We start from the raw sequence: 20,536 nt of genomic DNA on the forward strand, positions 1-20,536 counted from the left end.
TTCTGTGGGCTTTCTTCGCCAGTGCTCTGTTGGTTAGGAAGTCCCCAAAACACTTGTCTGGGCCAGGGAAGCCAGACACAGATGCGTCCAAAGTGTCCCCTGGATACTCCTGACTGCAGAGCTAAGAGCCAGCTAGGGCAGCGTATGACTTCCGGTTTCTGTTCTCTCCTGGCCTCAGTTTCCTAATCTGCAGAGTGGGGTTAGGAGACTCAAAACGTAGCAGCCATGGGCACCACCCCTAGCAATTATGTACTTCACCACCTCCCGTTGGCCTCGCCTCACCATGAGTGAAAGGGCCTTCCCCCTGCCTCCCAAAGAGTTGCAAGCCCTGCGGGACCCCCAGTCACCCAGGTCAGACTTTTCAGCCTTCCCCTCCCACCTGCTCGCCTGCCCAGCTTCCAGATCAGAGCGTTTGGGAAGCATAGCGAGCGCCTCCCACTGGAGCCCCCACTAGAGCGGCCCCAGGCTCCCTAAGGCAGGGCTTGAGCACCTGTCCCTGCTAAGGGTAGGGAACGACCCGCACCCTTGGGAGACGCGGCAGACACCACGCGCTCTTTGCGCTCGCTCTTTGTCTGCCGCTCCCGGCGGGGGCGGGAGTGAGCCCTCCTAGGGCCCCGCCCTCCGCCTTCACGGCCCCGCCCTCCGCCTACGCGGGCCCGCTGGTCCTCCCTCGGGAGGGGCTGAGGGGCTGCGGGGTTGTGGGGGGCAGCTGTGCTTTCCCCAATGCCCACCTGGCCCCTCCCCAATCGCGACTGCCCAGTGAGCTTTACCGCTTTGCTTTCATCTGTCCCTGTGTCTTTCCTTCACCTGCCACTGGCGTCCCTTTTCCTGCCCCTGTGTTCCCCTCGCCTACCTCCAATGTCCGCCAGGCCTCCTCAAAGTCTTTCCCTCACTCTCTGGCATTATGAATTTTTTCCTCCCATCATCAGTATTCAGACGCACACTCAGATGCCACCTGTCCTTTCCCCCCTGGGGATGAGAGTCAGGTCCCCCAGAGCCGGCCCTCAGCACAGCAGCATGCAGTAGCCCATGGTCCAGACTCCGTTTCCGGTCCGTAGCTCACCTCCAACGCCCTTGATTGTCAGAATGGTCTTCCCACAACCGTCACGACTCCCTCCAAATCCTCTTTTTAAGCTTGGCTTTAGCTAAGGGCCCTGCTCCCTCCATGTCCTGTCCCCTCCACCCCAAGCTCCTGAGGAGGGATCGCACCCTAGGGGCTTGGCTTGCATTGAGATACTAGGGTGGGCATTGCGGTGCTGGGTGGGATCGGGCTCCCTCTGAACTCAGACCTGGGGACCTGGTTCTCATTGTTTGGTACCTAGGGGGTCAATATCCTTCCATCCTGGGGCTTCCTGTCCCCTTTTTAAAATAATTTAAAAACTTTTTTCAATTACAGCTGACATAGACTATTACCATGTTTCCCCGAAAATAAGCCGTAGCTGGACAATCAGCTCTAATGTGTCTTTTGGAGCAAAAATTAATATAAGACCGGGTATAATATAACACCCGGTCTTCTTATAGTAAAATAAGGGTCTCATATTAATTTTTGCTCCAAAAGACGCATTAGAACTGAATGTCCAGCTACGGCTTATTTTCAGGAAAACGTGGTATATTAGTTTCAGGTGCACAACATAATGATTAGACATTTATATCACTTATGAAGTGATCACCCCGATAACTCTAATATCCTCTTCTGATCAGACCCTGGGCTGGGGAGATAATCACCCACAGCTTGGCCACCCACAGATCCTTTCTGCAAATGCAATCCTAGAGATAGCCAGTGGGGGTGGGATGGGGGATGGTGTGAATGGGGGGTTGGGGAGGATGGAGGAATGGGGGGGTGTTGGCCTAGGCCTGCTCTGGGCCTGACATCCACTGAGGTTAACTGGCCCAGTCCCATGGCCAGGCCCTTCTCCAGCTTTCCACAACCGACTTCCCAGTGCACCCTGGCATGGGCATGGGGTCCTGTTGGCCAACTCACCTAAGAGCTGGGTGGCCGCAATTCATCCCCCTCACCTTCCAGGCAGGAGGTCCTGGGGAGGAGGCTCTTCCCCCTCCTAGAGCCCACAGCCCAAGGTACCCCCCATCCCGCTTTACCGCCTCTGGGACCCCAGGCTCCTGGGAGCCACCCCTTTGGCAGGATACCTGAGCAGGAAGTTGGAAACAGTGAAGGGAGAATGCAGTGCCTCCTGAGCCTCCTCAGATCAGGTCTGGATGTGAAGTCTGATGTGACTTCATTGCCACTGCTCTCCTTTAATTGGCACCCAAGGGGCCTGAGCCCAGAGGCTGCAGTCTGAGCCTAGCTGCTCAGGACCCAGGAGCACAAACCAGTCAACTGCCATGGTCTGCGGGGAAACAAAATCTCAGAACGGATCACAGGCTACATTGTTTTCGTGTTTTCTCTGGTTATAAAAGTAATGCTCATTGGAGAAAATCCTGTAAAGAACAAAACTACTATCTCCCAGAGATAACCACTGTGAATATTTTTCCATTTTCATGTATTTCCTTCTAGTCTTTAAAGAAAGAATGGTGTAATATTTGATACATACATACCAGTGAATATACATAACACACACCCATGAAAAACAGTTTTCAAAGCCCTGAGAGCCCTGCCCCCTACACCCTCTGAGCTAACTCATTTACATTTGTGGCAGCATAAAGCGCCAGCATACCCCCTTCCCTGCTTCCTTTGCCCAGGCTGCCTCCCACTTCCCGAGATCCTCACTCCCAGAAACCTCAGATTGCCATTGCCCCCGCACAATGATTTTATATATTCTTTCCAAGCCTTTTTCCATAAGCATATTTTATATGGTAATCATCATAGTTCACGTGTCATTTTATATCTTTGGGAAACAGACTTGTTATTACAAGACTGTGGTAGACAGAGTTGAGATTGCTGTAAAGTTTCTGGCCTTAAAAATAAGACTGGTACCTCAATGAATTAAATATAGAATGATCGTGTGCCTCAGCGGTTCCACTCCTAGGTGTGTGTACCCCAAAGATTTGAAAACGGACTCAAACACGAAGTCAGGGACTTGTACAGGAATGTCCCCAGCAGCATGAGTCACAGGAGCTAAAGGGTAGAAGAAACAACCCAAATGTCCGCCTACCGTTGAAGAAACAAAATGGTCTGTCTACACAGTGGAATATTATGGAATACAATGGAATATTATTCAGCCTTAAAAGGAAGGAAGTACTAATGCTTGCTGCCACATGGATGAACCTAGAAACCCTGCCGAGGAAAGATGCCACACACACAGATCCATATTGTAGGGTTCCATTTATATGAAATGTCCACATGGACAGAAAGGAGATTGCCGGGGGCTGAGATGAATGTGGAGCGAATGGGTGGGTGTCTCCTTTTTGGGGGGATGAAAATGTCCTGGAATTAAATCGACATGATGATTGCACAACACAATGTGAATACACTAAATGCCACTGAATTGTACACTTTGAAGTGGTTTAAGACGGCAAATTTTGTGTTGGGCATATTTTGCCACCATAAAAATAATGTTGGAAGATAAAGTGAATTGTTCCAAGAGAGGCAGTTTTGCACTTGATGGAGGAGACATTTTTTTTTTTAAATAGTGAGTTTTCTGACAGTGGGCTCATCCAGCAGGTATCACTCTCCCTGAACTGGAAGTGCTCCAGGCCCACCCTGGGTCCACATGGAGTGCGTTCCTAACCCTGGATTCCTTCTGGATATATGAAGTAGCAAGAGCTCTGCCATCAGGTGCCCCTGTCTGGTAGGGGTGACAGACACAGAAGTAGATCTGAGGGCCATCAGTGTCTGGGAGCTCCTGGGGGTCCCTTGGGGTGTGGCTTTCCCTCTAAGCTGTCCTCTGGCCCAGCCTGGGCCTCGCACACCCCTCCTGAGCCTTTGACTTCCAGTGGGCACTCTCAATCTGAAATCGAGGTGTGGTGTGAGTGTATTGGGTGACAGCCTCCAGAGCCTGATGTAAATGAAGTCACAAGTCATGGCTTTGAAACTACCCCACGGTTGGTCTACCAGGGTCCCCTCTGTGCCACACAGTGTTCACTGGGCCTTCCGTGGCTCCCATACACAGGCACTAGGGCAGGGCCTCACCGTGGATCTGCTTGCCAGCGAGCATGGCCAAGATGGACACGCCTGGGCACCTGGCCTTGAGTGGGAATAGGTGACAGGAGGGGGACAGGAAGTGATGAGCATGTGCCAAGAACACCCACATCTATTGCTCCAGTCCACAGAAGGAAGAATGTGTGAGGGGTCAGCTGAAAGAGTCGGGGTAAGAAGGTCATGTCCCCATCAAATGAGTAGTTTAACCAAAATCTTGGGATGGAGACAAGGGACAGTGACACAGGCTGACACTTAGTGAGACGTGGGGAGGGGAAGAGGAGACCTGAGGTAGGATGGTTCAACACAGGGTCACAGACCCACCTCCACTGCCGCCAAGCCCTACGCCTCACCCACACAATCCCTCACCCACACAATCCGTTAACCCCGGACCACCGCACTCACCCCAACACACGCTCTACCCCCACAACTCAGCCAAAGCCCACTCACATCCCCACCCCCTCCCCACCCCAATTTCCACCCCACCTAGGTACCCACCTCCCACACCCTCAGAGCCCCTCCTACATAGAGGAAGGAGGGGGCTTCTCCCAGCTTCCTGGCTGAGCCCGCTCCCCATTCCCTGCACTCCTGCTGCCCTCCACCAGGCCTGAGATACTGTGGCTGCTCAGGGCTCCCTCTAGCTGCTCTGCGGAAACTCCGAACTCTGAAGGCACCTGACAGTTTTCTGTATTTTTCAAATGTTCTAAAATAAACCTGTTTCTTCTGTAATTAGACAAAATTGATTGATTAAAATATCTTTGCTGACCATGAAAAGTTTGGGGAGAGGGGAGACAAAGACTGAAATGATTATCCACAAGGACATAATCACATAGCAGAAAGGGCATCAGGGGTTCCATTGCTGAGAGGAGCCGTGGCTGTCCATGGGTCCCTAGGACTCCCTGTGTTTTCCCAAGACAGCCTGCCTTTCTGGAAGGGGCTGGTCTGTCACGTTGCAGCTCAGAAGACAGCATTTTGCAGTTGGATTGGGCATCTCTATGCAGAACCCTGTCACCTTGACACACCCAGGGAGGGAGGTGGCAGTGTGAGGATGGGAAGATGTATGGCTCAGCCAAGTGGAAAAGGGCTCTCATTTGCCACAGCTGCCTGTGCTTGTGTGCCCTTGCCCAAGTTGGGGCCCTTCTCCCTGTCCTGCAGAAGCTCTGTCCATGGGTGGACGTTGGGTCCCTGGGACCTGCACTCTCCATGCTGACTGTCGGGGGTTTCGCTTCCACCAGCCCCCGTGTCTTCCTGGGCCTCTCTCCCTTCCCCTGATGCAGGGCTGGTGCCACCTGCTCAGGGAGCCTTCCCTACCCACCCTTCTTAAGTGGCTTGTGGCTGGCCCTGTGCTTCCTTAGCAGCCACTGCCCCCAAGGTCTGGTTTAGCGCTTACCTTCTGGGTGTAGCCATTTGGGTTTTCACCGCTAGTGTGTGACCCCTCCCCAAGCCCACAACAGGCTTTCCACAGCTGCTCAGTGAATTGAAGACCCTACCATCCCCCTCTTTTATGAACTGCTACATCCTGATTCTTCCTTACTGGTCCCATGACACATGCCCTGAATTCGGCTGCGTGTGTTCAGTCCTTAGTCTTCTTGCCTCCCTGCCAAGGAAGGCCTTGAGGTCGCAGTGTGTGCCGTGGGGTTCACTAGCTCCAAAGTGACTGTCCCAGGGCCCAAGGCAGGCAGGCAGGCTGCTGCAGAAATTGGGCTGGGCTGAGGCCAGCCTTCTGCTCCCAGTTGCCTTGAGGGCATGCGTTGGTCCACCCAGCTGGGGCTCTGCCTTGGATCTCTGCTGGGAAGGCCCTCCATCCTGCATTCACTGTCATCCTGCTGCTCTTCCCTGGAGGCTGCTCCAGTCCCACCTTCTCCTTGACCCCCAGCCCGCCATGGCCTCCTCCTTCCCTGCTCCCCACTCTGACCACCACGTAGCGTGTCCTGGCTCATGATCTTGTATTCACCTCATTCATCCTGCTGAGCCTTGGTTTCCTCATGTGCCAAATGGGTTGTCGGGGTTAGGATTTGGGGGAGAAGCGCATCAGGTGCCCAAGAAACGGTGGTGGTTGTAAAGGCCACTTCTTTGGCTCTAGGCTGCCTTGCAATGCCAGGAGGCTCTGTGTGTGTTGGCCTTTTCTTGGTGAGTCCCTCTCTACACTGAGGACAGATCCTGTCCTTTACATCTTCTTACTCTAACGGACCCTCCTGCCGGAACCCATTTGTTGACGCCCATCAGGAGAGGAGCCAAGGGGACCCTGCAATCTTCCAGACGCTAGCTCTGGCCTGTGTTTCCCTGACCCGGTGCACAGTCCCGGCAGTTCCTGGCCCAGCGATCCGCAGACAGCACTGCGTGGGGCCAGGGCTGACAAGTGGGGCTCACCTGGGAATGAGGGTGCTAAGGGTCAGCAGGGATGAGGGTGGAAAGCAGATTTCTTGGTTGAGCAGACTGGGGTACAGGTTGGTGGGTACTCACAGGGGCGTGTCTCTGCCACAGGTAAACGGGAAGGAGCTCTCCAAGCTGTCTCAGGAACAAACCCTGGAGGCCCTGCGCTCCTCCAAGGAGCCCCTGGTGATCCAGGTGCTGAGACGAAGCCCCCGCCTCCGGGGGGACAGCTCTTGCCATGACCTGCAGCTGGTGGACAGTGGCACTCAGACTGACATCACCTTCGAGCATATCATGGCGCTGGGCAAGCTGCGCCCGCCCACCCCGCCCATGGTCATCCTGGAGCCGTACGTCCTGTCTGAGCTGTGAGTCGCCCTCAGGAGGGCCCCGGGCCCTGCCTTGAGAGAGGGCATGCCACCAGGGGCGGCCATCTCTACGCCACCCAGAAGCTACATTGCTGCAGCTCTGGGCGTGGCAGGGAGACCCCAGCTGGCTTGCCCTCTTGGGCAGGAAGCAGGTTCCTTGGCCTCCAGAGCTGACTGTGGCACCCAAGGGCTCAGCAATCTGCAGGCCTCTAGCCTCAGGCTGGACACCAGCCGGGGCAGGGGCCAGGGGAGGCTGACACAGAGGCTCCCCGTTGTGTCTACCCCCAGGGCCAAGGCAGGAGCAACCTGGGACCTCGCTGCTGGAAGGTTGGGGTCCTCAGCTCCTCCTCCTCCATCCTCTCTTCTGCCGTCCCCTTGCATCCCCCCTTGAATCTTCTCGCATTCCTGTCTGTCTCATCCCTCTCCCTGCTCTGAACTTCCTCCATCTCTTCGGCTTCTTTCTTTCGCCCGCTCGGACGACGGGCCTCTCATCCAGACCTGATGGCTCATGACTGTGTGAGCGCTGACTCATTCTGCTAGTCTAAACCCGGGCTGCAGGGAGGGGGTCCCGGGATCCCCGCCTCCACAGAGGGAGGCCCAGGGCCAGCAGCAGCCAAGTGCGGACTCGGGGCAAGGAGGAGGGCACCGCTGGCAATTGAGTGGGTCCTTCTCTGCTCCCCAGCAGTCCTCCAGGGCCTGGATAACTCCTGGGGGCATTGCATGAGTGCTGGGTGGGAGGGCCAGGTAGTCTGGCTGGGGTGTGGTGTGGGCCAGGCTGGGAGAGCTAGGCATGCCTGGGTTCTCAGTGCGAACCCCTGGAACCCCTGTACACTCCCGTTCAAGAACCATTCCTGGTCTATGCATGGATGCATGTAGCTCAGAAGGAGGGGGTTCTCAGAAGGAGGGTGCACCCAGAGCAGGGCTCCATGCTGAGTAAACTGGGACTGGCCAGCCTGGGAGCTGGGGCTAGGGCAGAAGAGGGGTAGATGGCCAGCCTGACCCCTGCCCCCTTCTCCTGGGCAGCCCCCCCATCAGCCATGAGTATTATGACCCAGCGGAGTTCATGGAGGGAGGCCCACAGGAGGCAGACCGTATGGACGAGCTGGAGTATGAGGTGAGCTGGGCAAACAGGCCAGGCGAGGGTGCCAGCCCCAGGATGGCTGTCTGCTGCCCCCAGGCGGCTGGGCCTTGTGGCCCTTCCCGGAGTGTGGCTGGTTCCTCAGGCTCACTGGCTAAGTCTGGCTGAGTCGGGGAGGGCACGGGTGAGGTCCTATGCTTGGTGTATGTTGGTGAGTCTGTGTTCTACATATGTCTGTGTCCTGTGCGTCCCTTGTGTCTCGTATGTGTCTTGGGCATTTCCTAGTAGGGAAGACCACTGGACATAAGCACCATCTGGGGATGGTAAGAGAGACCCTCCAAACCGGGGGCTGGAAACAGCTCGTGTGAAGTGCTGCTGGGGTGAGGGCCAGGCCATGGCTGCCGCCCCGGCTGCCCCTGCAGCATGGGTCCTTGCTCACTTCCTTCTCGGGCTTTCTTCCTCTGCTCCCCCCACTCCCCTTGTGGCAGGAGGTAGAGCTGTACAAAGCCAGCCACCGTGACAAGCTGGGCCTGATGGTTTGCTACCGCACCGATGATGAGGAGGACCTAGGCATCTATGTTGGAGAGGTATGAAGGTGGGGGACGGGGGGGGTCTTCTAGATGTCAGCGGAGCCCCATGCCACCTATAAGTATGCCCATCTGTGTAGCACCAGGGAGGGGGACAGGCGCCATTGTGGCAGGTGCTGAGGCGGGGTCTGGCACACAGAGAGTGCCCATACCGTCGTAACACCCTCAGCCTCTCCACACTGCCCAGGCCTCGAAGGCTGCCTCTAAGGACCCAGCTGCCAGGGACAGGGCCCGCTTAGCATCACAGAGAGGTCGCCGGGTGGTGAGATCAGGGCAGCCCATGGTTTCAGTGTATTTCCAGCCTGGCATCCCTTCCCAGCACACCTGTGGTCAGGGTGGCACAGGAGGCAAGACTGAGGCAGGATGAGATCCCAGCCAGGCTTTGTGCTCCCTCCCACATCCTGCAGCCAGCCCTCCTGGTATTCACAAGGGTCATTCTCCCCCACCTGGCGGTGCAGATGTCTGTGTGTCTGCAGGAAGAAGGGCTGCTCCCCTGCTGCCCTTTACACGCTAGCAGTATCCTGATCAGGTTAACCTTCCTCTGACTATCCTACCGCTGATGTTTTTTTGAGTAACGGGAAGGTATCCAGCTTCCTGCATTTGCCTAGCCTCTGACACAAAAAAGAACAGGCTTCCATGCAAAAGAGTGTAGGAGTGCCAGCCTGGGCATGGGCATGGGGGTGGCAGGCAGAGGCTGGGAGCTTTTGGTCGGCAAGTTGGCAGCTGGTCTTGGGGAGGTGACTAGCCCCGGGCCCACTGGTCTGTCCCTGCCTCCTGGAACTTGGAAGCTGCTGTCCTGAGCTGAAGAGGAGTAAGCAAGGAGCCTTGGATTTGCCTTGCTCCCCACCACCCCCGGTGAGGCTGCCCCTTCCTACGGAAAGGGCACCTTAGTGGAGGTGCCGAGTCCCCACGATGTGTGTGCCTTGCAGGTGAATCCCAACAGCATTGCAGCCAAAGATGGCCGGATCCGCGAGGGAGATCGAATCGTCCAGGTGAGCAGGGCGGGCAGGCCTGACTGGAGGCCCCGCCGCGCAGCTGACCTACCCTCACACCACCTCTTCTTAGTTGATCCCAGTTCTGTCCTGCTAAGAACTTAGCCTGGTGCCACGCATCCTGCAGTGCCCGAAGCCGCGGCTGCGTCTCATGTGCACAGCTGCCCTGGGTGGCCCCGTGCTCGCATGGGATCTGCTCTAGCACCTTGCCCATCTCTCCCCCCTGCCTCCCAGACATGAACACACTTCCCACTCCATGCTGTCCTTTGAGCACATGTGCTTCTGCATGGGTCAGGCTGCCCTCTCCCGAGGCATCTTCCACTTCTTTCCTTCCCACCAAAGCTCAAAAGCCAGTCCCAGGCCAGGGTACCCACTGAGCGCCCATGCAGAGCCAGCCTCGGCGTCCTTGTTGATTATCCCTCTCCTGCCACAGATAAACGGTGTGGACGTCCAGAACCGGGAAGAGGCGGTGGCCATCCTGAGCCAGGAGGAGAACACAAACATCTCCCTGCTGGTCGCCCGGCCTGAGAGCCAGGTGTGTGTGCCTGGCTGGGTGTGCTGGGTCCCCTGACATCGGGTTTTCTGTCTTGGAAACTGCTGGTCTATAACAAGGACACAGACGTGCCAACCACCCAGCACTGATGGGCGGCTGGCGGTGTCCTGGGGCCCACTAACGCTTCTGGCCTGTTACAGCTGAGTGGGCTGGGACCACTTCCTCTCTTGGGTTGTTCTCTTCACTGAGCCCAGGGGGCTGCGTACGGGACCTTGAGGCAACTGGAGGGGTGTCTGGGGAAGTCCTTAATGTAGTTGGGACAGCACAGCATGGGCCTGTCTCTGCAGCTGGCAAAGCGATGGAAGGACAGTGACCGGGATGACTTCCTGGACGACTTGGGCTCAGAGAATGAAGGGGACCTGCGTGTGCAGAAGCTGAAATCCCCCCCTGCCCAGCAGGTGAGGAAGGAGGAAAGGGCAGGTGGTGGGGAGGGTCAGCAGGAGGGGATAGGGAGGAGGGGCAGGCGAATGTAAAAGGTGGACCAGACCCGAAAGCCCTTCTGATCCCCATCCGCCTGTGGCGCCCCTGCTAGTGGGACCCGGACTGAGTGGGGCTCATTTTTGTGTCCCAGCTTGGAAATGAAGAGGAGCAAGGGGCCCCCAATGTGGGCCCAGGCCTGAGCAACAGCCAGGAGCTGGACAGTGGGGTGGGCCGGACTGATGAGAGCACCCGAAATGAGGAGAGCTCCGAGCATGACCTGCTGGGGGACGAGCCCCCGAGCACCACCAACACGCCCGGCACCCTGCGCAAGTTTGGCCTGCAAGGGGACGCCCTGCAGAGCCGGGACTTCCACTTCAGCATGGATTCCCTGCTGGCTGAAGGGGCTGGGCTGGGGGGGGGTGATGTCCCGGGCCTCACCGATGAGGAGTACGAACGCTATCGGGAGCTGCTAGAGATCAAGTGCCACCTGGAAAATGGCAACCAGCTGGGCCTCCTCTTTCCCCGGGCCTCTGGTGGCAACAGCGCCCTGGACGTCAACCGCAATGAGAGCCTGGGCCACGAGATGGCCATGCTGGAGGAAGAGCTGCGGCATCTGGAGTTCAAGTGCCGCAACATCCTGCGGGCACAGAAGATGCAACACCTGCGCGAGCGCTGCATGAAGGCGTGGCTGCTGGAGGAAGAGAGCCTCTACGAGCTGGGGGCCAGCGAGCCCAAGAAGCGCGAGCTGTCCGACATCTCCGAGCTGCCAGAGAAGTCCGACAAGGACAGCACCAGTGCCTATAACACGGGGGAGAGCTGTCGCAGCACCCCGCTGCTCACTGAGCCCCTGCCCGAGAGCCCCCTGCGGCGGGCTGCTGCTGGCAACTCCAACTTGAACCGGACCCCCTCCGGCCATCCTGTCGCCACCCATGCTAAGGCAGCTCCTTCACAGGGCAGCCCCTCCAAGTTCCGATCCCTCTCCCGGGATCCTGAGGTGGGGCGGAGACCGCACTCAGAGGACCGTGTCCGCCGCAGTCCCAAGACAGGGGTGGCCCTCGAGCGTGTGGGCCCTGAGAGCAGCCCTTACCTCTCGCGGCGCCACCGAGGCCAGGAGAGCGAGCACTACCAGAGCTGTGTGCAGCTGGCCCCGCCACGTGGCCTGGAGGAGCTGGGTCAAGGTCCCTTGAGTTTGGCTGGTGGCCCTCGGGTGGGCGGAGCGGCGGCAGCTGCCACCGAAGCACCCCGCATGGAATGGAAGGTCAAAGTGCGAAGTGACGGGACCCGCTATGTGGCCAAGCGGCCTGTGCGAGATCGCCTCCTCAAAGCCCGGGCCCTGAAGATCCGGGAGGAGCGCAGTGGCATGACCACTGATGACGACGCGGTGAGTGAGATGAAGATGGGCCGCTACTGGAGCAAGGAGGAGCGGAAGCAGCATCTGATCCGCGCCCGGGAGCAGCGGAAGCGGCGCGAGTTCATGATGCAGAGCCGGCTAGAGTGCCTGAGAGAGCAGCAGAACGCCGACAGCAAGGCCGAGCTCAACATCATCGCCTTGAGCCACCGCAAAACCATGAAGAAGCGGAACAAGAAGATTCTGGACAACTGGATCACTATCCAGGAGATGCTGGCCCACGGCACTCGCTCGGCTGACGGCAAGCGGGTCTACAACCCTCTGCTCTCAGTCACCACTGTCTGAGCCACCTAAGTGGGAGCCCGGCTGCTCCAGGGAGGGCCCTCTGCTCCGATCCAGGTCCACTGAGCCCCAGGGACCCTGTCCCCGACTCTCCCTTAGAATCTAGTGTGTCTGTGTGTACGCACCTGTCTCCGTGTGTGTGTGTGTGTGTGTGTGTGTGTGTGTGTGTGTGTGTGTACCAGATTTTGTTACCAGAGAGAAGCCCCGAGGAGAAGGGGCACTGCTTCAGCAGCGTGCACGTTTGTGTGCGACACGAGCCCAGGCACATGCACGTGCACACGCTCACACACACTCCTCCCAGAGCTCTCCCAGTGTGGATACTTGGAGACAGGGAAGTTGAGCTGAAAAGGAAAAACAGCGAGGATTGTCCTAAGCACAAGAGAATGTCCTGCTTAGAGCTGAGCACAGCTTCTCCCCCTGCTGGGAGCCTCCACTATTGTAGACAAAGGCAACCCTGATTTTTGTGGTTTTTCTCCCTTTCTGTGCTTGCCACTTGTTTTTCTGTTTTGTGGACCTGCCCTGGGGGCTGGCAGCTCCTTCAGACAGCCTGTCAAAGGTGGAACCCCCCTGTGAGGGCTGGGAAGGAAGTGGGTGGGGGGAAGGAAGCGAGGGAGGGCTGGGGGGGTTAGGGAAGGGGTGGGAGGGAAGGGAAGAATGGGAAGCAGCTTTCCTGCTGGCCTCCACTCTGAGGTGTGGGAACAGGGAGCTTCTGACATCGGTTTTGAGGCTCACCCTGGGGGCCACCTTCTCTGTAACCGAGGGAGAGTTGAGACTGGGGGGCCTGGGCAGTGTCCATCCAATAAGAAATAACTGCACCCGGGGCTGTGCCTGATACCCTGTGGAGTGTGGCTTCTCTTGAGGGGTGTACTTAGCGTTCCAGAAGCCAAGCCCCAGGAATAGCAGCGGAAGACAAGACCTTGGGGCCAAGACCAACATGGAGTTGAGGGGGCAGCCTGGATCCCAGTGAGGGGTGTGACTGGTCAGCTGGGCTGAATGGGGAGAAGACGCCCCGGACCCCACTTTGCATGTGTGGACTGGTGCATTTAATGAGAGCTGGCCTCAGGGCCCCAGGGCCACTCTGGCTCAGAGCACCTCAGATCGGAGGCAGATATGCTGCCCATCCCTGCTCCCCACCGGCATCAGGAGAATAAAGCAAGCTGCCTTTATATGGTGAGTCTTGGTCTGCTGTGTTCATTCCCCTTCCTGCTGGCAGAGCAGGTGTCCGCTGGGGGTGGGGTTGGAGTGGCAGAGAGGACAGGTGAGGGCGGGGCCCGACTGAAAGCTCGGCCTCAGCTGTTTTTTTTTTTTTTTTAACGTTTTGAGAATGTGGACATTTCAAATTTTTTTTGTTTTGCTTTGCTTTGTTTTAAAGATTTTATTGGGGAAGGGGAACAGGACTTTATTGGGGAACAGTGTGTACTTCCAGGACTTTTTTCCAAGTCAAGTTGTTGTCCTTTCCTTAGTTGTGGAGGGTGCCGTTCAGCTTCAAGTTGTCCTTTCAGTCTTAGTTGTGGAGGGCGCAGCTCAGCTCAGGGCCAGTTGCCATTGCGGGAGTCAAAACGGCAACCCTATGGTTGAGAGCCCACTGGCCCATGTGGGAATCGAACCGGCAGCCTTCAGAGTTAGGAGCACGGAGCTCTAACCGCCTGAGCCACCGGGCCGGCCCCTGCCTCAGCTTTCTTGGTGTCACTGAAGAGAGCAAGGTCTTCTGACTTCAGTGTCCTGTGCCCTGGGAGGAGGCAGGACAGGGTCACTGTACCTTCAGAGGTGTGACTGGGTGGTCCCCAGATGCAGGAAGGCTGGCAGAGGCCTGGCGCGGGCATGGTGGATGAGGGCCAACAGTCCTGCCCTGGTAGAGCTGGAGAGAAGCGAGGTCCACCCACTCCTTCCTGCCTGCTCAGAGCTGCTACCCTCCCTATTTGGGGACCCCACTGCGTCTAGCACGTGGAATAAATGTCTTGGCCAGATGAATGAATACCTGGGTGGCCACAGAGGGCCCTTCTGGCCCAGGAACTCCCAGAGAGGCAGCTAGATAAATGCTTGTGGTCCTGTTCAGAGCAGCAAATCACTGGTCGTCTGCTGTCAGGAATGGTGCTACGAGCTGGGTGGGGGCCAAAGACAGCAACTGTAGGGGGTCCATGGGCGTGGCCATGAAGGAGCTGTCTCCTGAACAGACACTGGACACTGCCAGCAGCTAAAGTGGGCAGGGACACAATAAAACTCCCGAGACAATGTAGACCTCATTAATTCCACTAGTTGGCTGAGATGGGCGTGAGCGAGAAATCCGAGTCCATGTTCCCAGAAGCCAAGCGCCCTGCTGGGAAGGCTGCTTCCTAAGAGGGCTGCACTTTACACTGTAGGCTGGAACACCAGCGAAGGGGAAGGGAGGAAAGGGCTTGGTGGAAAGGGGTGAATGGGATCAGAGGCAGGGGCTCAGCCCTCCAAGGCCCCCTGCTTCAGAAAACCGTGTAGTTGGGAGCCTCAGGCCAACTGTTCTCTGGTCAGCCCTCTCCAGCTGCTGGGGGTTCAATTTGATGGCTCTAGAAGTACCCCATTCTAGCTCCGGTGGGGATGCTGGAGGCCCAGTCTCCCGGGATGTGGGCCAGGATGGGCCTGGGACCTGGGCTCTCTGGGCCCAGTGAAAGCCAGTGCTGGGGATTGGCGCTCACTGGTTCTGGGAGAAGTGTTGCCAGGACAGCTGGCAGCCCTTGGCTGCGGACACCCTGGAACAGTGACTTCACAGTTGGATCCTATGGCCATCAGGCAGGTTAGTGGAGCCAGGATCAAAAAGAGCAACTGGGGAGCCCACAGATGCCACTGTCCACCCTGCCTGCCTCACCTCCTGCCCAGCCAGCCCCAAAGCACCTGCCATGCACAGGCCGTTGGCAGGACACAGGACCTGTCTCCCTTTGCTCCTTACCAATGAAGGGGAGCACCGATCACTGCCAGCAGGTGCCCCTTGAGCTCCCTCCACTGGTCTTTCTCGGGAATCCAGAAACCCCAGCAGCCAGCAGCCCTAGCCTGGCTTGGTCCTCAGGGGACTCTCGGCTTTTGGGGGTGATGACTCAGCTCTTCCCGAGCCTCGCCATTCCCCTAGTCGCCCCCATCCTGAGGAAACGGAGAGGTTGGTGTCCCCTAGTCCGGAGGTCCTCAGGCAGTCCGGGGTCATAAGCCACTCCCGCCTTCCACGCTCCCAGCCCTCTTCCTGCCACAGAGGACAGCCCAGGCGCTAAGGAGCCCCCTGCCCTTCCAGGTAGGTCCTGGGCGTACCCTTTTTGAGTGCACAGCCGTTTCTCTTCCCCTTAACAGCCGAGGGTACTCAAGCAGCAGGGTGCCAGGGGCCTTGCTGCTGGGCCCAATGACACCCCCGCCCACGGCCAGTCTGCACCTCACTGCTGAAAAGGGACTTCAACCTTGCCGATGGGAAGGACTCTTGTGATTTGCACGCAGTTCATTTGGACCCCAGGGCTCTCACCACCTCTGTAGCCATGGGTGGCAGCAGTGACACTGAGCTGGGCGGGAGGGCTCTTGGTTGACTTGGAGCAGACACAGACAAGTGCCTGGTGTCCCAGGGGCACTGGGTGCTCGGGGAGAGAGGTCACTGAAGGGAAAGTGCAAGGCCCAACTGGAAGAGGCTAGCAAAGGGCTTCTCAGAAGCGTGGCTGTCTGGGTCATCTCTTTCCTGTGCCTTCCGCCGTACGTGTCCCACGTGACGACATAACGTGAGCACGCTGGGAGGTACCAGGAGGGGTGGAGTACAGTACAGCCCTTGAAATAATCACCCCCGAGTTATCAGTTTGAACTGCATCAGTAAGATAAGGGCACCCGTGGAGCGCGTGCCTAGGACTTCAAACACAGGAGCTGGCTGCTGGATTTTGGCGAAGCCAGGCAGTTGTCTACCCTCCCAGTGGTACGGGTCAGAGGACCCTTCCCTAGGGGGGCCATGGGAAGACCCGTGCCCAGCAGGCCAGAGGGGCTGGGGGAGGGCAGAAGACAACAAGGTAGTCCTCTGCCCGAAGACAGCACTGCCGGGGGAGGGGCAACCCCATGCCCCGCCCAAAGCTGTGCAGGAGCCTGGGAGACGGAACGTAAACACTGGGCACTGGGGGCCAAGTACAGAGCCCGCCATGGCAAGGAGCAAAGCAAACGCACGAGACCGGGGAGTTTCAGCCCCATCCCAGCTCAAGGCTGCATGGTCCAGGTGGACCAGGGGATGCTGGCTGCCCAGCATCTCTGCCCTGCACCGAAGGCAAGGTGCAGCAATGCTGGCGAGGAACCGTGTCCTGAATGCTTGTGATAGCCAGAAACTGTTTATTGAAAGAAGCAAGGGGGCTGGGGGTGCCGCCCTCAGGCTTGGATGTGGCTCTTGGCGCTGAAGGCCAGGTAGTAGATCACTAGGCCGATGGCTGCAGCCAGTACTTCAGTGGAAACCCAGGGCCCGTTCCAGGTACCCTGTAACAAAGGAGACTAAAGCCAGTTCAGGGGAGGGGCGGGCAAGGGGGCCAACCAGCCCCAGCCAGCCCGGGTCACCCTGCTTCTGGGGCAGAGACACACCGGGCAACAACGGCCCAGCCCCCAAGACGGTAAGGCTTGCTGTGTGCTCGCCGCTTCCCCTGAAATGGGGCCAGCCCCTTCAGCCCACTCACCCGATGGTCTACGCTGACTGTGAACAAGGGTGGGATGATGGAAACGTCCTCATTGTTTCTCTGAGCCTGCAAAGGAGGCACTAGGGTCAGGGGCGCTACGAGTGAGGTGAGGTAGGGGTACGAGAGGTAGGAGCCCTGGCTTAAGTCATGGGAGGGGAGAGGGGAGGGGAGGAGAGAGGAGAAACATGCAAGGGAGAAACACAGAAGGTACAAGCACAGGTGGGGTAGGCAGACAGGAAGGCACCCACCCAGCCATCCTGCCCCCTGTAAGCAGGGCACCTAGTAGCCCAGAGCTCCAGGAAGAGGTACTGTTCAGTGGAGGTGGCCATGGAAGCAGGGTGTACCCTCCCTCTTGTGGGCCTGGGTGGAGCCCCAGGTGACACTCACCTTCCTCAAAAGGCTGTATGATTCCTCATCGAAGAATCTGACCTCATAGGTGCCCGCGTGGGCACTCTTATGGTCTAGGCTCCAGGACACCTGGGGTGGGTGCGCAGCAGGGGGTGAGCACAGTGGACACAGCACGACCCCCCTGCCAGCGCTAACACAGCACCACGACCAGTGACCCAAGACAAAGAACCCCGACCACGCTTGACCAGGCCACCTCTAGGGCTTTAAGTCACACCTGCGAACTGGTGGCTTCCCCGCCACCCCCTAAAATGACCGCAGTATCCCTTACCTGATATCGCCCCACGTCCTGGCCCCGGGTGACAGGAAATTGTTTTCCACTGACATCAGCATAAAGAGCCATGTTCTGGGGGGGGGACAAAGGGAGAGTCACTTTATCCCCAATTTGGCCAGTGGCAGAAGCCCCACTGTGCTGTGGGCAGGGAAGCTGGGCAGAGTTGGGGACTACAGTGTCTGGAAGGGAACACCAGGTGAGAACCACGGAGGCAGGCCTGCCACAACCCAGAGCCTTGCCAGGAAGCCAATACCCATGGGTGCTGTCACTGCCTCTGTCCCCTCAACGGGGTGGAGGCACAGCCCCCTTATGGCCTGGCGTCCCTGACCCACAGCAAGCCTGTTAACTGTGAATAGGGCAGGATGACTGACGTGTCCTTGTTATTTCTCTAAGCCTGGAAGGGGGTGTCGGGGACAGGGGGTGCCCAATGAGCCACCCAAAGTGTTGTCCCCAAAAGGGTCCAACTTCCTTCTTTGCGCCTTTGGGATACAGGTTAAGGTCAGGGGCTGAGGCCACGTCTGCTCAGTCTTAAAATTACAAAATGCCGACATGGACAGACCTTGGCAAAGAGCACCCGGAAAAGGGATGCAGGAGCCTAGGGCTGACCCCTGACTGTTTCTTACTTCCATGTACATTCTTTCAAGGCACAGCAAAGTGTGTACCTAGCAAAGCACACAAGGCAGCTTAGGATAATGTTCTTGAAATATCTGCTAGAATGTGTTCTTGGTGTGCCCTGATCTCTCCTACACCTCTGAGTCGAAATCCTCATTCTCCCTGTCCCCAGGGTCCGACCCCATCAACTGCCAGGGAGGCTCACTGCCCCCCTCACCGCTGAACCCTCCTGGCTGAAGCCCCACTGCCTCACCTGGACCCTATTCTTGCATGTTAGTGAAATCTCCACGATGAAGACAGTCTCAGTGGAAATGACGGCATCCGAGGTTGTGTAGTAGGAAGGGGTGATCTGGGGCTCCACGCAGGCCTCTGCTGTGGGGAGGAGGCAGAGAGAGGCCTGGGTAAGGCCTGGCTTGTGCACGCTGGGCTGGGGGACAGAAGGAACCACGCCGACCTCACCTCCCACACGTCATCAGCTGAGGACACCTGAGGCCCTTCAGACCCTGCCAGGTGGGGTGTGGGAGGACAGATCTAATCAGTCAAAGGTGCAGTGGGAAGGCTTTGTAGAGGTGGAACCTCAATGCAAGGGCGAAAGGACAGGTGAGTCTGTATGCGGGGCTGGATGGATTCACTGCACACCGATTCTGTGCCTGAACCCATGGATAAGGAAGCCATGCAATGGTTTGGGGCTGCAACCTGTTCTGGACTATAGCACCCTAGAAGCCCAGGGAGCCAGGGTGACCTCAATTCAAAGCCATGCACATCCCTGACAGTTTACTGTGAGGATGTCCTCCGCAGACAGCAACCCTAGTGCTGTTGGCAATGCATGTGGGCTTTTGATGTGAAGGGAAGGGTCTCTGCCCCCAGCCCCAGTTGACAGACTGCCAACACTAGACCTGTTTCCCAAGGGAAAGAAACAGGAGAGGTTCTAGATCCAGAAGGACAACTTGTCTCCTTGAACAGGGCTGCCCTCAGAGAAAGAATGCTGCCTTCATCATCTCCACACTGCTACAGGCTAGAGCAAGAAGGGTAGCACCTAAGTCACAGTGCATCAAGGAAATGCTACCAGTGGTAAAGTTCTCAGCCAACTGCTCTCCAAATGTGGTGTCCTGGCACAGCCGTGCCTTAGGCTGCAGCTTTGGATCTGGACAGTGGAAAGAAGATGCCTGGGAACACTGTTGGGGGTGGTTCTCAGGAGCCACATCCTGCAGATCCTTCTGTGCCCTGCCAAGTTTGGCCTTTTTCCTATGGACACTGTGGAGCACCGAAGGGGTTTACAACAAGGTTTGTTATTTCCAGACATCACTGGCTACAGCGTGGGAAATTGAAGGAGGTGAGAAGGGTGCAGGCAGGAAGGCAAGTTAGGCTGGTGAAATACTCCAGGCACCAAGGGTGCTGGCCTGAAGTAGGTCAGGTAAAGTGAATGTGCAGAAAGCAACCCCTCCCTAGACCCCACACTGGCTCCCGCAAGGACCTCCTCCCCAGCATACTTCTGGACTACAGTCTGTTCTCAACCCTGCCATGAGGAGTTAATATCTCAAAAATGTCAATTGATCTGACTGGCTCAGCTCTGCTGAACAGCGCTTTAAGGATACATCAGGGCCTCGGGGGGAAAGTCAACAGTCTGACCTGGCACTCTAGGCGCTCCGCTCATGGCCACTCTGCCTGGGCCATCCCTGCTCACTTTCTTCACTTAGACCTCCCTTCCCAGGGAGGCCTGGCCCCACCGCACCGGGTTAGGTGGCTCCTCTCCACCAGCCCAGTTTCTCGCCCCGATCACCCTGCACTGCAGAGCTTTGCTCCTGTCCGACCCTCCTCGGAGACCGGGAGCTCCGGGAAAGGGAGCAGGGACGTGTGTCACTTTCCCTACTGGAGATGGGAGCCGGGCGCATGGGAGACACTCTAGGACTCTTTCTCGCAGGAGCAGACAGTGGAAAAGATTTGTCTGTTTCTTCCTGCAGCCGGGCTGCTGGGTAAACGTGTGTGGTGCAGGAGTGCGTGGTGGCTTTGGTCGTCGCGCCCCGAGGCCACCTGCCTCTTGGAGGAAAAAGGCCCAGATCCCGGCTTCCCCCGCATCCCTCCTCCCCGCCACGCACCACCAGTCGTGGGAGAGAAGCTCGCCAGAAACGAGCTCCGGCCAGGCCGCTACCTGAGCAGCAGGAGAGGCCGGACAGCAGGAGTAGCGTCAGGGCGCCGAGAGATGCCAGCGCCGCCATCGCCTCTTCTCTGCCGAGGTAAAAAGGGAGCGACTTCACTGAACACGAGGGGCAGACGAGGAAGCGCGACGCGTAAGAGGTCGCGGCAGCCAATCAGGGGCCGGCGGGCCGGGCGGCCCTGTGACGTCGCTGGCGGCACTGACGTGTCCCCTCCCCGGACAAGGGGGACCAGCTAAGAGCCCCCAAGATGGCGGCAGGGGCGCTCCCAGAGCCGGAAGGGGGCGTGGGAACC

The 20,536-nt window shown here is 57.8% G+C and overlaps 2 protein-coding genes across 9 annotated transcripts in view; one reads left to right on the forward strand and one right to left on the reverse strand.

The window, feature by feature from the left end:
- PDZD4 (PDZ domain containing 4) overlaps positions 1 to 12,737 on the forward strand; it is a 22,463-nt gene extending 9,726 nt beyond the window's left edge. The window contains exons 2-9 of one of the 5 annotated variants that reach the window (XM_081043535.1): positions 6,578 to 6,831; positions 7,120 to 7,164; positions 7,855 to 7,945; positions 8,398 to 8,496; positions 9,426 to 9,488; positions 9,922 to 10,023; positions 10,329 to 10,439; positions 10,613 to 12,737. In XM_081043535.1, the coding sequence (XP_080899661.1) occupies positions 6,578 to 6,831; positions 7,120 to 7,164; positions 7,855 to 7,945; positions 8,398 to 8,496; positions 9,426 to 9,488; positions 9,922 to 10,023; positions 10,329 to 10,439; positions 10,613 to 12,154 (2,307 nt within the window). In that variant the 3' untranslated portion in view covers positions 12,155 to 12,737. Of the gene's footprint in view, positions 1 to 6,577; positions 6,832 to 6,854; positions 7,348 to 7,854; positions 7,946 to 8,397; positions 8,497 to 9,425; positions 9,489 to 9,921; positions 10,024 to 10,328; positions 10,440 to 10,612 lie in introns of those variants that run through there. The other 4 variants (XM_081043531.1, XM_081043532.1, XM_081043533.1 and 1 more) reach the window with 4 other exon arrangements.
- A 3,711-nt stretch (positions 12,738 to 16,448) lies between these two features.
- On the reverse strand, positions 16,449 to 20,517 carry SSR4 (signal sequence receptor subunit 4). Of its 4 annotated transcripts, none has more exons than XM_081041881.1 (6): positions 20,238 to 20,517; positions 18,342 to 18,460; positions 17,474 to 17,548; positions 17,185 to 17,274; positions 16,798 to 16,863; positions 16,449 to 16,603 (listed from the first exon to the last, which is right to left on the reverse strand). In XM_081041881.1, exons 1-6 carry the CDS (start codon positions 20,302 to 20,304, stop codon positions 16,499 to 16,501), a joined length of 522 nt encoding a protein of 173 aa, XP_080898007.1. In that variant the 5' UTR covers positions 20,305 to 20,517; the 3' UTR covers positions 16,449 to 16,498. The 4 variants fall into 4 exon arrangements, with proteins under 4 accessions (XP_080898007.1, XP_080898005.1, XP_080898006.1 ...); XM_081041879.1 differs by having other exon boundaries at positions 16,449 to 16,618; positions 20,238 to 20,510; XM_081041880.1 differs by having other exon boundaries at positions 16,449 to 16,618; positions 18,342 to 18,457; positions 20,238 to 20,391.
- Positions 20,518 to 20,536: the final 19 nt, after the last annotated feature.

This window comes from Rhinolophus hipposideros (assembly GCF_964194185.1).
Source record: "Rhinolophus hipposideros genome assembly, chromosome: X".
NCBI classification, from domain to species: Eukaryota; Metazoa; Chordata; class Mammalia; order Chiroptera; family Rhinolophidae; genus Rhinolophus; species Rhinolophus hipposideros.